General features: G+C 36.3%; 2 protein-coding genes, 1 non-coding gene and 1 pseudogene across 4 annotated transcripts; 2 read left to right on the top strand and 2 right to left on the bottom strand.

Annotated features, from left to right (window-relative positions):
- The first annotated feature begins 3,579 nt into the window (after positions 1–3,579).
- LOC107952138 (NADH dehydrogenase [ubiquinone] iron-sulfur protein 8-B, mitochondrial) lies at positions 3,580–6,239 on the top strand. The gene is made up of 8 exons (XM_016887416.2): positions 3,580–3,810; positions 3,994–4,072; positions 4,673–4,726; positions 4,822–4,913; positions 4,991–5,104; positions 5,607–5,674; positions 5,746–5,857; positions 5,949–6,239. Exons 1-8 carry the CDS (start codon positions 3,757–3,759, stop codon positions 6,042–6,044), a joined length of 669 nt encoding a protein of 222 aa, XP_016742905.1. The 5' UTR covers positions 3,580–3,756; the 3' UTR covers positions 6,045–6,239.
- A 130-nt stretch (positions 6,240–6,369) lies between these two features.
- LOC107952137 (transcription termination factor MTERF2, chloroplastic) lies at positions 6,370–9,752 on the bottom strand. Its single transcript, XM_016887415.2, has 6 exons — positions 8,922–9,752; positions 8,419–8,827; positions 8,060–8,275; positions 7,713–7,820; positions 7,157–7,431; positions 6,370–6,947 (listed from the first exon to the last, which is right to left on the bottom strand). Exons 1-6 carry the CDS (start codon positions 9,599–9,601, stop codon positions 6,704–6,706), a joined length of 1,932 nt encoding a protein of 643 aa, XP_016742904.2. The 5' UTR covers positions 9,602–9,752; the 3' UTR covers positions 6,370–6,703.
- TRNAQ-CUG (transfer RNA glutamine (anticodon CUG)) lies at positions 9,709–9,780 on the top strand. Its single transcript has one exon. It is a non-coding gene; the product is annotated as a tRNA-Gln (tRNA).
- A 775-nt stretch (positions 9,781–10,555) lies between these two features.
- Positions 10,556–15,538, bottom strand: LOC107952136 (probable LRR receptor-like serine/threonine-protein kinase At2g16250; annotated as a pseudogene). Its single transcript, XR_005907380.1, has 4 exons — positions 13,263–15,538; positions 12,921–13,049; positions 12,011–12,033; positions 10,556–11,616 (listed from the first exon to the last, which is right to left on the bottom strand). The product of XR_005907380.1 is annotated as a probable LRR receptor-like serine/threonine-protein kinase At2g16250 (transcript).
- Positions 15,539–15,983: the final 445 nt, after the last annotated feature.

The raw sequence follows: 15,983 nt of genomic DNA, 5'->3' as shown, positions 1-15,983 counted from the left end.
TGGGGAGATTGATAAAGCTTTAAAGCTGTTTGAAGAAACCGTGTGACATGGAATTCAATGATGTTTAATTATATTAAAAAATGAGCAATACAAAGAGACTCTAATGCTCTGCCTGAATATGTGCAGATTACAAATAGCACATACAAGGTCAACATTCTCAGTTCTCTTTCATGCATGTTCATGCCTTAGATCTCTTCAACAAGGATAATTACTTCATGCACACTTGATCAAAAGTCAAAACGCCATTTCATTCTAACGTTTATGTTGGAACATCCCTTATCAATATATATATAACTGATGCTCACAAGTCAGTTTCTAGCATCTTCTCACTTAATTTGGCAGCATGGACAGCTATTATTAATGGGCATGCACACCATGGGCTTGGCTCTCAAGCTATCTTATTTTTTTTAGCATATTAAAAGTGATGCCGGCCATCGTAAAGCTAAAACTAAAAAACTTAAAAAAAAAAAACAAAGAGAGGTGCTAGTCACCGTAAAGTCAAAACCCAAAATTCTTTTAGATTGAAAAAATACATGGGTGTCTCATCATGCAATGGCTTGCATCAAAAAATTTTTTGTTAAACATTTTTCGAATTATCAAGTGATTTTTTAGAGATTGAGAACATGAGTATCGCCATGGGGTGTTTAAAACCCCTCAACACTGTTCATTTTAAGTCATTTAGTTGATTATTTTTTAACAATAGTCATTTATGTAAATAATAAATTATTTTGAGTTATTTTAGTAAAATAGCCGAACATTTTTTTCTTCGAATTTGATATATAAGTCCTTTTGGGGTCCAATATGGTACCTAAATCAAATATTTACAAATTACTCTAATATACTAATAGTGTTATTTCTAATGAGATAGCAAAAATAATAAATGTATGAATAACCGGCATGTAATAGATGATAATAATTTTTTTTATTTTAAATGATCAATTTTTTTTAATTTGTCTAATCTATTCATTATTATTTTTACATGAAAATATTATGGTGAAATTTTAGCTTAATCCTTTTAATTTCTAATAAATTTTAATTTTGATCCATATATTTCACTTAATTTTGAGATTTAATTTATGTCTATATATTAAGGAAGGCCTTACATAACACCTAGGGGTGTTCAGTCGGTTAACCGACCGGTTAACCGACCCGAAATTCTTGTAACCGAATTAACCGACCTATCAAATTTTTTAACCGTTAACCGAACCGAATTTTTTTAAAAATAATTAACCGAACCGAATTTTTTTTCGGTTAATAAGGTCGATTAACCGAATTAACCGAAAAATATGTGTTATTCATTTTTGGTTAAAAATTACCCGAATTACCCGAATTACCCGACTTACCCGAATTACCCGACTTACCCGAATTACCCGAATTACCCGAATTACCCGAAAATTACCCAAATTACCCGAATTACCCGAAAATTACCCAAAAATTACCCGAATTACCCGAATTAAATCACTACATAATTAAAAACATTACATAAATCTTTGAATCACTACATAATTAAAAATATTACATAAGTCTTTGAATCACTACATAATTAAAAATATTACACAAGTCTTGAATTAAAACATAATTGAAATGTATGTTTTTAACATTCTCCATTTATATCCATTTCATCTTTCCAAAATATATTCATTTCATCTCTCCAAAATATCTCCATTTGCATTAAACCTAAAAAAAACCATGAGCAAAAATTTAGCATATGATAGAAATATTCGCATTTAAAAAAAACTCAAATAATATAAACAAACGAATGGTATGTTATGGTATTTTGAGTTTAATTTCTACCATACATTTATATTTTATATAAAACATAAAAAATAGAAATATTCTCAAAAAAATATTTTTTACACTAATTTAATCAAATTCTTTATATATAATTATCCTTCCATATATAAATATATACCATTAAGTTTAAAATTATTTAAGATATTAATTGGTAAAATATTAAAAAAATGCTATATTGTAGATCAAACAATTCTAATGCTTTTTGGCCTTCTGTTTTTCAATTTCTAAAAATGAATAGCATAGTCATAGATGTTGTCACTAAATCAAATAGAAATGACGCAAAGACTTTGAATTATCTAAATTCCAAATTGGTGGTTTTTTAATTAGATATTTTTTATAACAAAAAATAATAATTATTAATTACGAAATAATATTAAGATCAGAATTAGACAATAGATAATGTCTATTTAACTGTATCTAGTCAACAACTATTAAAAGAATTTCATTAAAAACTCGAATAGCAATAGAAAAGCTTTTTATTAGTTCAATCGAAATACAAACAGCACAATTCGCCATGAAAAGAACAAGCTAAATTGAATGTTGGAAATGGGTAATGATGAAAATTATAATATTAGTAAAAAATTTCCTATGGCCCTGATATTATAATGATGAAAAAAGGCCCAAGAAGAAATGGTCATGACTCTATTCATTATTCAATCCACCACAGAAAAACTGAAAAAACAATTCTATATATTTCATTTCATTGCTCACTGCCTCACTCCCCATGATTTCAATTTTCATGTACGTTTACCATTTTTATTGTTTAGGGTTTTTTTTTTTACATAGCTGCTTGTAAAATCTAATATATATATTAAAATTTCATATGTACAAAAGAAGACAGCAAGTCAGCAACCATGGATAGCATTGGTTAAGATGAAGTGAAGAGGTAAGAAGTTAGAAGAAAGCAAACCTGGTACTCGGCGACTTCGGCGACTTGGTGACTCGGCGACTCCCGATTCTACTATTGAGTGTTTGTTGGGTGTTGGGTGTTAAGAGTTAAGACTGAGACTGAGATTTAGGGCTATGGGTGTTGTTGGGACTGTGTTTGTGACAGTGTGAGTGTGAAAGTGAAATTTGTGAAATTTGTGAAATTAGGGAGGAGAGCTGGAGGTGTGTTGTGAATAGGGGTGTTGTTAGGGGTGTTTGCTCACTCTGCTGCTGAGAAATGGACCAAACGGTAATGGTCTAATGGACAGCACACAGCAGGCCAAGTTCTACCCTTCTTGGGCTAGGGCCTATGGCTGTTGAATACTTACATTTGGGCTGTCTTATTCGGCCCAACTCCCTTAAACTGTAAATTCGGTTTACCCGAATTTGTTCGGTTAACCGACCCGTTTCGAACCGATTTAACCGTTAACCGAACAAATCAAAAAACCTTAACCGACCCCCGACCGAATAATGCACAGCCCTAATAACACCTATCTATTCATTGTTTTTTTCAAAATATTTCTAAGACTGAATTCAAATTAGAATTGTCTAAATTATTCGTTTTTCTATTTAAAATAATAAGTAAATATTTTTTATTTAAATTTATTTATAAAAGTGTATAAATATTTATATAAAATTATTATTTTTTATTTTTTTAAACAATAAAACAGATTAAACCGAGTCAGCTCAAAGTCAAAAACTATAAACCCAAGCCCGACCATGAGTACAATTTTTCTGTGAATAACTAAAACGAACCAAACATGAATGTGTTATTCTTGGGCTTAGCCCGTTAGGGAATGTTCTCTCCCTGAAGCCCACATTAAGATAATACTACTGTAATAGGCTTGCAATTGCAAACCCCTAAACGTTGCCGTTTTGGTGTTTCAAGTCGAACCGATTCTATCGAAGGCATCGTGAAAATCCCTCAATTAATCGGGAGATTTTCTTTTTCCAGTTCCTTGGTTGTACAGCTCTGCTCGGCGACGATCTGATCGTCTTCGTCTGTCTGATTAACACCAACTTCAATCAAAATCAATGGCTGCAATCTTCGCTCGTAACTCTCTCAACGCTCTCCGAGCTCGACACCTTGTAAGAACTCGTTTCTTCATCCCCCTCTAGAACGTAATCATTATTTTGCTTTTCAGATCTTTTTATCTAGATTTAAGCTAAATAATTTCGTAATATTGTTTATCAAGGAAACGATTTTTAGTTCAATTTTCTTTTGTAAGGATTTTTTTTTGAAATTTTTTATGAATGTATATATATGTATAGGCTGTGTCAGGGCAAGTGTTGCAGGGTTCACAGCACTACGGGTTGCGACTCAGTTCACGCTCATATGGCACGCAGAAAGGTTGGCTTTTTATTTCTTCTTCTCATTTTTATCTAAACCTAAATGTTTACATGTTTATATGTCATGGTTTGAATTTCGAAAAGAGTGTGGAAATGGTGAAAAATGCAGTTCCTTTTCTATTTGGATTCATTGGTCTACCAGAAATACTACTAGAACAGTTTTACCACATTGGTCGGAACACAAATCGCTACATTTTGTAAAACCTAATTCGATAGGGTACTCTTCTCTGGATCATTTGTTAGGAACGAAATGCTATTTATTGGAACCTAAAACATTTCTTTGGAACTTTTATGTATATGTATGTATATAGCTTTTATATTTATTTAAACACATAATTCTGAATAAATAAAATTTGAAGTTTTGTGAATTATTTGTTTTACTCAATAATGTTATAATAAACCATATCTTAAGCGGATCACTAGTCTTACTGAATTGGATGGCTAGTGTTTCTTGACTGGGATCGTGCGAACCAATTCAGAATTTGCTGTAGAAATAGTGATTTCTTGTAACAGAGCTCTAGAAAATGCATGTGAGTGCTTTTAAGTGCATAGCTAATGATCCCCATGTTTGTTCATGGATGTTTTTATTTGTAAATTGTAGATGATGAAGAAAGAGAGCAGCTTGCAAAGGAGATTTCAAAGGACTGGAGTTCTGGTAATGTAGCGTGCCGGAATGTCTCTGTTTCCATTGCTTCTTACATCATTTTCTTTTAGGAAGTGATTGGTTTCTCATATTCTGCACAATTGCAGTTTTCGAGAGAAGCATAAACACACTGTTTCTAACTGAAATGGTTCGGGGTCTCATGCTGACACTCAAATACTTCTTTGAAAGAAAAGTTACTGTAAGCATCTTCCTAATCACTCTCTTTGAGCTTAGATTGAAGCAAAAGTATGATGCAAACTATCTTTCCTTATGCAGATTAACTATCCATTTGAGAAGGGTCCATTGAGCCCTCGTTTTCGAGGGGAGCATGCTCTCCGCCGATATCCAACTGGAGAGGAACGTTGCATTGCCTGTAAACTTTGTGAAGCGGTAAGTTGGAGCTTTATCCTTTTGGCGCCATTAACTAAATTATTGTTCCTGTTGTGTGTGAATGGTACCAACATGCAGTGATTCAATAGGGGAAAGCAATCAATCTGCATAGAAACTATCCGCTGCTCACTGATATAGGCACCTGACTGGAAATGCAAGTGCCACGGGACGTTACCTTTTTAGCCTGTGTGAATTTTTTAGTTTGACATACCTGAAACCTTTGGATATTATGGTCACTTCACTGACTCTTTTGGAATATGCATTGAAACCTGGTTTACCACTATTTCCACTATGTCTGCGTAACATTCTATGGTTCTACAATGGAAGAACAGTGTCTGCCATTGCTTATCTTGAGAGTTTGCAATCTTTGAAAAGTTGGAGCTGGTCAAACTGTTTCACGGATAGCTAATACATTTTGTTAATCAGATTGATCCTGTCATCTTTATTAAGTATGGATTTACTATCTTGATATAGTTCTCATGAAGTGCCTGTGGTTTATCAGGTATGTCCCGCACAGGCAATCACAATAGAGGCTGAGGAACGAGAGGATGGAAGTCGTAGGACAACGAGGTTGATTCTGTCTCTTTGCTTTTCTCCTATTATTGTTGTCTTCTTTGTCTCACACGAGTTCAACTTTGAAGGTATGACATTGACATGACCAAGTGTATTTACTGTGGACTCTGCCAAGAGGCATGTCCTGTCGATGCAATCGTTGAAGGACCCAACTTTGAATTTGCCACCGAGACTCATGAGGTTCATCTTTCTCTCAACAAAATCGTATACGGTTACTATCACTTCTCGGTTGTTAGTTGAAGTGAATTAGTTATTGCCGATGTTATTGCAGGAGCTGCTGTATGACAAAGAGAAGCTGCTTGAGAACGGTGACCGATGGGAAACCGAGATTGCAGAGAATCTCAGATCCGAAAGCCTTTATCGGTGAAGTTGTCCCTCTGTTTCCTTCTTGCTTGGAACAACAACTGCCGCTTTCCTAGTTTCTTAGAAGGAAAATAAAAAGAGATGCATGGTCTTGCATATATTAGTTTGTATTTTTGCTCATTGTGCCTTTGTTGAAGGAACAAGATTTCAGTTTTGTGTAACTTTATCCAAATGATGAGAAGTTGCATAACTTTTGTGATATGTTTTGTTACATCAGTTACAAGTTCAATTTTTTAAAATGATCACCTCTCTATCAAATGCAATTTTACTTTGTAAGTTCTACACTGTGATTGTATTACGACTGTTACCCTAACTTGAGATGATAAATGTAATAAATATGAGCTTTCATGAAAATTTCAGGCTCATAATTGTCTTCATATATTTAATAGATACACATGATCTAGTACACAATCCCACTAATATACACAAACCCTTTGGTCCTAGGTTAAAGGGGGAAATGGAGATCAATTTCATTAGTATTTACATCCAAGAAATGAATGAAGGTCATTGAGGTTTTAAGAAATGTCGAAAGTGGTGTGAGGACCTAATGGAGTCTTTCAAGCTCCCGGCAACAACCCTAGAGAATCCTCACTTCTGGTATGCCCATTTCTCATCTGTCCTCGACTTAACCCTTTCCACTAGAACCCGAAAAATGCATTTACATCAGCTGGATAAGCTACTACTTGCCGCCTTACCCAAGGTACCTTCGGCCATTTGAGAATCAGACACTGCATCATCCATGCGACCGGATTCAAATCTCTGCCTCCTTTCAACCTTATCTGCAACCCTTTGGTTGAACTCTTCATCAGTGCACGCCAACATGTAGCGAAGTTTGAAGTTAACCCGATTCTCCACCATAATTTTGTGCCTCGGAATTATTCGCTCTTCAAGAGAATAGCTGAAAAACCTGTTCAATTTTCACTATGTTGAAGACTCTAAATACGACTTCCCGGTTAAGAAATAATAAATTCGATAAATGGCTTGAGAAATAACACTTTTCGAGTTCCATTAGGATTCAAGAACATCTCAGATCAACTCCTAGAAACTTGCTCTCAACAAACATAACTATGATCATAACTACTTTCAATGAAATAGATAAAACAATATTTTGCTTACCTGGGAAATTCAATGACATCCTGCAAGGGGCGAACCATCGTTCTCCGTAAGTATTGATACTTGGGATACAGAAGATCTACTTTGTATCGAAGAAGTTTAGGGAAATCGCCAATCATCTCACCCAGCTGTCTAACTCGTATGCCAAGTGAAAGAAAATACTTCACATTAACCTCAAGGGTTTTTGCTATATTGCAACCCAATAGCTCTGGTCCCGAAGCTACAACCTTTCCGATATCCTTCTCTGTAACTCCAGCTTTGGTCATCAAATATATGACCTGTATGATATTCCCGGGTTATTGATAAGACTATATTAGCTTGGCTTAAAATCTTAAACACCATATAGGCAGTAGAATACCAACATAAACAGCACTAACAATAATACCAGAAGCAGAATCAAATATATTTAATGTGTAGTTGAATCATTTGATCCAACTGAAAGTAGAATTTATATTTTAAAAAACTGAGTGTGAATTACATCTTTTAGACTATCATCAAAAATAAAAATATAATCTATTAAAATGCTATTAGAGAGTAAATCAAAAGAAAAAGAACAAACCACTGGCTGAATTTTCTTGTGCAGGCTGTAGGTTAGTAAGGGAGGGAACTTAACAAGCATGTTACCGATGGCATCCTCTCGAACACCAATGTCCCGGAAAAATTGTACCTGAAAACATGATGACCAAATCAATGTCAGCATCCATATTATACAGCATGACATCACAAACATTCAATATAGAAGATTTTGGTTCATGTGAGCTGAAGCATTAACTTCATGACATATAATCTAAATGTACACATTAAGATATAAAGAGGGTCACAATGGGAATATATAAGATAATGAAACGGGAAAGATGTTAGGTAAATAGTACAACATCTAGGAAGTAAAGTGACAACAATGACAACCTTTGGTGCAATTGTAGTCTCGAAATTGAAACAGAAAATCATTGGTTTAATGGTAAGCATTCTCCTCATTCCATCTCGAGAAATTCCGAGGTAATATAAGTACTTAACAAGCGGCTTCCATCTTTCTTCAATGCTGCAACCCATCAACTGTGGCCTGAAAGCTAGTAATTTCCCGACATCTTCGGTACTGAGCCCAAACTCTTTCAGATAATTAACCTGGATGACCAACAAGAGCATATATCTTAATGATTATGCAGACTAGATAACAATAATTACTCCAACAAAACTTAATAAAAGCAAATTCTATAGCATTGTGATCGATGAGCCGTGTTAGAGGAGCAAGCAAATTAGTCAGCGACCTTTTGATTCATCTCTTCAAGAGTGAAGTAGCCAAGTACACCCGGATAATCAAATACCATTGTCCCGAAATCATTCTCATTCATACCCATATTCAAGTAAAAATCGACTCGCGTTTTCACTTCCTCCATACTATAGGACAACAACCTCGGACATCGGCTAATAACGAAACCGATCCAGTCCCTCCTAACTCCATTACTCTCCAAATAATCAACAATCTCATCCAGTTCTTCTAGTCTACGATGCAAAATATCGTCTCCGGATTTCAAAAGCGTTGCACCCAGAAATTCTCCTTTCACATAAACCGTCTTCAACCACTCAACGAGCCGTCTTATAGAGTCAAGATTCCCTTTAGACATGCATATCAGCTTTGCAATTTTGGGATATGAGAGGTTATTGTGTTTCAGCCACCTATACAATTAAGCAATTACAAGTAATACAACATAGATATACATTAATCATTTCTATTTCTTTAAAACATGATCTAACAAATGCAATGTCTTACCTTACGAGAGGAACAACATTGGAGTGATCAATAACAAGCTTAGCACGCAAATTAAAGGTGGAATCCTTAAACTCAGGGGACCTTTTCAACGCAGCGGCTTCGATCATCACGTGGTCAATAAAATCCGGCAGTCTATTAACCAAATTCGTCGAATACGTAATCCCAAACTTTCCCTTCTTCATTGCTGCCTTGAAAACCTCCACTGTTACCTTCCTTCTAATATCAAGCGCCCGTCTTATCATCACCTCTTCATCATCCTCATCGTCTTCGTTTTGGGTTTGGATTACGGATTGGAGAGAAGGGAGAGAATTGGCGTAAATGGAGCCTGGGAATTGTGGGCCGCGTTTGGTGACCAGGGACATTTCTAGGATGTTTTGTTTCTCTTGAGGTGGAAGTATGTGTGGTGGGGTTTTGGGTTTACCTTCGGAATCTCGGTGACAGTGGTGGTCATTTTCGTATTCTTGGGGTGGGTTCTTTGTTTCGTTGGTGGTGGTGCTGGCCGGTTGGCGGTGGTGAAGGAAGGAAGTGGTTTTTGAGTTATGAATACGGAGGACAGGGTCAGGTGCTGTGGTGGTCGGATGGTTAGGGTGGTGGTGGAGGGAGGAGGAGATGGTGGTCGAATGAGGGTAACGGTGGAGATGGAGGTGGAGGTTGAGAGAGGGAGGAGTGTAAGTAAGCATTTTCGGTAATGGTGGGAAATGCTCATGGATAAACTAGTAGACGGGTGTCATAGCTTCGTTGCATTAAAATAGTGTTAAAAATGGAGTTTTGAGAAGTCAGACAACAAGGTTCCATGGTCTAGTGGTCAGGACATTGGACTCTGAATCCAGTAACCCGAGTTCAAATCTCGGTGGAACCTTTTTTATATTTTTTTCCTTTCCTTTTCCATTGTCTATTCGCAATGTCTATTACTAATGGTGTTCAAATGATTTGGTTATTAACTGTAAAAATATAATATATAATATATAAATTAGTTATTATTTATTATTTATTTCGATTAATTTAGTTAATTATCTGATTTCGAACTAAATTAACTGATAATTGAAAATTTTAAAAATTATTAACTGACCCCAACAGAATTAGATTAGTTAATTTTTCTTTTGAATAATCTCGATACATTTTTTATCATAATCTGTTTTTATTTTACACAATACCTAGAAGATAATGCGCTTTAGTACACTTAAATTCACATCCTCTTATATTGACAACAAAACCTATGCCAATCGAACTTAAGACTCAATTAGCTATTCTTGATTAAATTTAGAGTTAACTCAGATTAAACTTTTAAGTGAGAGAATGTAGTCTCAATGTTATTTTCTTCCTCGACAATACTCGATGGAACCTCTCTTCCTTTTGTTCTTTTTCGTGTAGAAATTTCATTGCTTTGCCTTCTTTTTTTTATTTGAAACTCTCGATGAACCGTAGTTATATTGGGTTACATTGAAACTTAGAGCCAACCTGGGTTTGATTGGACCCCTAAATGAAGAAAAGCTCTCCCAATCCTGTTTTATCCATCCACAAAACTCAAATATGTAGTGTTTTTCCCACTTGCATCGCTTAATCTATCTGATTCATACTGTTCTTTTTCACCATCATAGACTAGAAAATAAGATTTGCACCAAATACTGCCACCCTTTCAATTAGTACTATAATTTCCATAGAAATGCCTAACAGAAAAAGAATCGGTATAATTTCTTCTTTCCCCTGATTTTCATTTTTTTTCTGCATAGCTGAAAATCTGATATGAATGAAAGAATCCTGGACAATTACAATTTACATTGCGCAAAAGGACAACAAACACAAAAACAAATAAAAATTGTAGCTTGTTCTTATTCTGAAACAAGCTGTCAAACAAATATGACCTACTACTTGTCAATGGCACCCCCCTTTTTCTTTGCCCTGACCCTTTTATCCATATCCATCCAGTCACAAACTAAAACCACTGTCCACGACACTCGAATTCGCGAAACTCAGTAGTTAATGAACATCTAAAGAAGTTTTGTGCATCCTCAAAGCCTCCCAGTCCAGTGCAAAATATCTGCCGACCAGAATGCACTTGAATGGGAAGCCTGCTGTCTTATTAAGAAAGAATTGGAGAACGAATTAACCTCTATACTAGTCACGATCCTGTCGTTCTATATCTTGCTGTGGTTTAGGTGGTTCCGGGAATATCTCCTTTGAATGCCGCCTACGTGAAGATGAATGGTCGCCTCCACCATTCTGAGCACTGCCCTGCGAACCCGTCGTTCCTGAATGTTTGAAACTACTTCCCCCATCAGCTCTAGTAGTGGAGGCTGCTGGAATACCGGCTACATCCAAAGAGCTTTGACGCCAGCTACCAAAAAGAGCAGCATTCCAGTATTGTCTTCCCTAACCACTCTTAAGGGATTTTCCAAAGCTTTTAGGATATATCTCATTGGGGGCCGTCTAGAAGGCTTTGGATTGAGACAAGACCTCGCAACAATGGCCATGGCCCAGACTTCCTCCAATAGATCGTCGTCCACAAGAAGAGACGGGTCCAAAATTTTGGTCACAAGTTCCTTATCATATATACTTATGCATTGTAGTGTTTGCTCTAACCATTCCTTTATCTCGGTATCACTAGATGAACTGATCTCCAGCTTACCTGTTACCAACCCAAGTAAAACTTTCCCGAAGCAGTAAACATCGTAGGCGCAGATTGCTGTAGATGAACCTGCATATTTTACAAATAAAAAAGGAAATTTCAGAAAAAGATTTCGGATTTGAAGAAAAATGTTTTACTGTCAATTCTATGCTCTCAAGCAAATTTACTGGCAACATTTTATCTGTCCTAGAATTAGAATTTATTTATTTGTTAAGTCTAAATGAGTAGGCATATTGCAGCAATAAGCTTCCGATCTAATAAAAGGGGGGATATGGGGAAGGAAGCGAAGTTGAATTTTCAGGTACAATGCTTGCCGAATGTGAATCTCGAATGACAATGGTTGCTAATTACTAAAAATGGCTGAGGGCATGTAATGAACATGTAGGACCTATAGTGCAAAGCAGGATATATAACAATGAGATCTAAAATAAGCGTGAATTTTACAAACGAAATGTTTACATACCTAAAGAACCTTGTTCAGATGACCTGCATGCAACAAAGAAAAAACTGTAAGACAACCTTTACCGATATAACAAGCATAAAAAACCATGAAATACAACTCAAACATTTTGTTTGAAACAGCAATAAGATCAAAAAAGAGACATGCTATTTGCTAATTACTACTCGATTTTCAAAGAATGTTGATGCATATGGGCCTGGCATTGCTTCATATTGTAGATTCGTATCAATATATAACATTTTTATTTAACATGTAAACTGCAGCACTCTACTGCATCAGACATTAAAACCTGATCTCGGGTTAATCCCTTTGAGTCAAGGAAACATGCTTCCGTCAAGGAAAAATATGCACCAGAACTAGAATGAAGCAAATCACAGATGGACTTAAGTGTCTCAAAGTTCATATTTTATAATCCGATGTCCTATTAGTCCGTTCCATTGTTTGTAGCTAAAACATAGAACAATGTAGAAGTACAACACTGTTGAATTAGATTCTCCATGTGAAAACCATACACATTAAATCCTCAACTTCATTCTGGTAAAAAGAAAGTTGATTTTATGAGAGAAACCTAAATGAGTCTTTATCTACTAGAACTCATGACAACTAAAAGAAGCAATACTGCAAAATCCAGTTTTATCCATAAATAAGTGAAGGAAACCATGGGGAAAAAATCGATAAATATTTGAATTAAAAGGCGGCTGACAACACTTTTCTGCACTTCTTAAACTACAAAATACACATGCCAAACCACAACACCCAAGAGACTAACGAACATTAAAAAAGCCGAATGTATCGGGAAACTGACTAAAAATTGAATACGTAACAGTCAATATGCAATAAACCGTTGAACAAACGTCTTATGTGAGCTACAATGTTCATCTATGTATATAATACAATTCTGCAGAATACTCACTGTGGCAACCGCAGTAATTTTGTGATTCTATTTTGATGACCATCACCTTCATGAGCGCAGACCTCGCTCAAGCTCCCCAATCTCACTTCAAATTTATCATCAAGAAGTATACTGCTAGCTTGAACATCTCTTCAATAACAAAAGAAAACATGTCACCGCGAGTTTTTATACAGAGTACATAAGCTAATCATTTGCACACCCAAATGAAAAAAAGACATATTTGAGGCAGTTTTTCCAGTAAATTTCTCTACATGCCAGCTTATGAGAAGTTACGATATGCATGAGAAAAGAATCGTGCAAGTGAAGGCAGTTTAAGCATAAAAATGGAAAGGTGCAAAATACCTGTGGACAAGGGGTGGTGTGCATTCATGATGCAGAAAAGATAGGCTTTCTGCAGCTCCTATAGCAATTTTCAATCTTGTTATCCAATCTAATGACTGTAAACTATCATCCTCTGAACTCTTTTCCTGTACAAGGAACTTGACAAGTCCCCATTTGGCATATATTTATAAACCAAGAATTTTTCATGTTCTCTCTCTAAACAATGTCCCAATAAGGGAACAACTCGTGGATGTGAAACTTTACTAAAGAACTCCAGTTCTGAAAGGTACGCATCCTTTTTAATTGACTGCAAATCAATCCTTTTGATGACAACAGGAAGCCCGCCTTCTAAGATACCTTTGAAGAGATCACCAGAATGACCATGCTTGATGAGGTTTGCATCATTAAGATAACCAGTGGCTTCAAGAAGTTGCTGATAGGTAAATAAATCACCTAGGCTCGAAAAATTAATTTCTACTAGTGGCGAAGGAGATGTTTCTCTAGCAGGAATTGCTCCCACATCGATCCCTCTATGATTCCTTGTGCTCCTTTTACGGAAACATAGAACCACCAATAGCAACAACATTAGTAGCACAACAAGCCCTGCTCCTCCTAAAACTGCAGCCAGTATAATTATCCTTCTGTTGCTCCTTCGACTTTCAGGTGCAGGGGGTTCTGTTGAATTTGGAGGCCCGAAATTATCGAAACTCAGGCCCCTCTCAGCATAGAATGATACACACTCTGTTAAAGTCCTCTGGCTTGACACACCTTGGAGACAGTTAGTACTGAGAAATGCATTGTCATGCGCATAGTCTGGAACCCTGCCTTCAAAATAGTTTCCAGACAAATCAGTAGAGATAAACCTTCGAAGAACAGTGGTGAGACCTCCATAAAACTTGTTCTGGGAAATGTTAAGTACTGCAGCAGTGGCATTATCATTCAAAGTAGAATTAGGCAGCATCCCTGTGAAATTATTGTGAGAGATATCGAGCAAGTTCAACTCAGGTAGTGACCATAATACTTCAGGAAGGTCGCCACTGAAACTATTATTTCTCAGAACTATAATCCGCAACTGACTTGGAGAAGGGAACAACGCGACCGGAAGAGAACCTTGGAGGCCATTGTTCCCGAAGTCCATTGTCTGCAAATTTCTTAACCCTCTAAGATCTCGTGGCACTGACCCTGACAAACCATTGCTGCTGAGATCAAGGTCAACCAGGCTATCAAGGTCACCAAGTTGTGCAGGTATTGAAGACGTTAATCTATTGCTCGAAAGATTCAGAATTTGTAGCTTCAAAAGGGATCCAACGCCGGGAGGAATCGACCCCGTTAAGTTATTCAAGGAAATGTCAAGACTTGTTAAATTCCTTAGCGATACAAGTGATGATGGAATAGATCCAGTAAGTGAATTCTTCGAAAGATCAAGAACCAAAAGGCTTAACAATCGACCCAAAGTCGAAGGAATTTGCCCGGTGAGCCTATTATCCGACAAATACAGAGTAGTTAAATTAGTCAAATTATCAATACTCAAAGGTATAACACCTGAAACATTACAAGACCTGAGATCCAACACTTGCAATGTCAACAGCCTTTGGCCAAACCAATCAGGGATAGGACCAGGAAGCAAGAATTCAGAGGCATTAAACGAAACCAAGCGTGTAAAATTCGCCAGAGAATTGACATCAAACTGCGGGTTTCGTTTGCCAACCCTCGTTCTTCTAAACCCAGAAATGTTAATGGAAGTGACACTACCATTTTCACATCTTATACCGTTCCAACTGGTACAAGGGTCAACTTTTCTAGGCCAATCCCTGCTTCTAAGCCCCAAAGAGGACCTGAGTTCAAATAAAGCTGTGAACTCAATGCGTGAACTCAGACGCTGTTGCACTTGTTGCTCCAATGTAGACTCAAGTAACATCAACAACAAGAGATATAACAAAGCTACTCCTATGCTACGCTGATCCACCATGGCTCATGGAGTCTAACCCCAATCATATAAACCTTATCATTTACATGTAATGAAAATTTGACATTAAAAAAGAAAAAAAAACACTTTAGAAGAGAAAAAAATAGCCACTTTCTTCCCTTTTGTTGAAGACTCAAGCCCCAACAAGGAATTTTTTTTCCCCAAAAATAAAAAGCTCTTACCTTGATGCACCAAAGCTCTTTTTTTTTCTTTCAAAACTGCTGTTAACCCAATCTGTATCAACTTCTCTTCTTCTTCTTGGCTGACCCTCTTTTCTCTCTCTACCTACTTTTTTCTCTCTCTCTCTAAATCCTTCAGTTTCTTCAGTTGACAAAAGGGGAGTAAGAGAGAGAGAAAGGAAAGCATGAAATGTTTTTAAAAAATTGTAGTAAATAAATAAAAAAGTACTAATCTTAATCAATAATTCTGGAAAGATAATAGGGAGGCCGGTCAAAAACTTAATTGGTTGGCACTTTTCATTTAATTAAGGTAAAAAAAAAGCTTAATAACTGATTAACAGCCATGAACCAGTGGTAAAGTTTAAACTGGTGGCTCCGTGATTTTAATCAGAAAACAGAGCCAGGTACGGCGCCGGTACCCTTTTTTTTTGTCTGAACTCCGGCCAGCCCTCCAAAGCCAGCTAAGCAACGCTTTAAAGAAAAATACTGCACTGCCCCCTATCATTGATCTTCCTTTAATTTCATTGTCTTGAGGGGTTTCACATGCTTTTGTTTGTTTATTTTTGTTGGCAATTTTTATGTGAATCAGTGTCACTG

Source organism: Gossypium hirsutum, chromosome A13 (genome assembly GCF_007990345.1).
Source record: "Gossypium hirsutum isolate 1008001.06 chromosome A13, Gossypium_hirsutum_v2.1, whole genome shotgun sequence".
In the NCBI taxonomy this organism is placed as follows: domain Eukaryota; kingdom Viridiplantae; phylum Streptophyta; class Magnoliopsida; order Malvales; family Malvaceae; genus Gossypium; species Gossypium hirsutum.
This window is presented reverse-complemented; position numbering and strand designations above follow the sequence as displayed.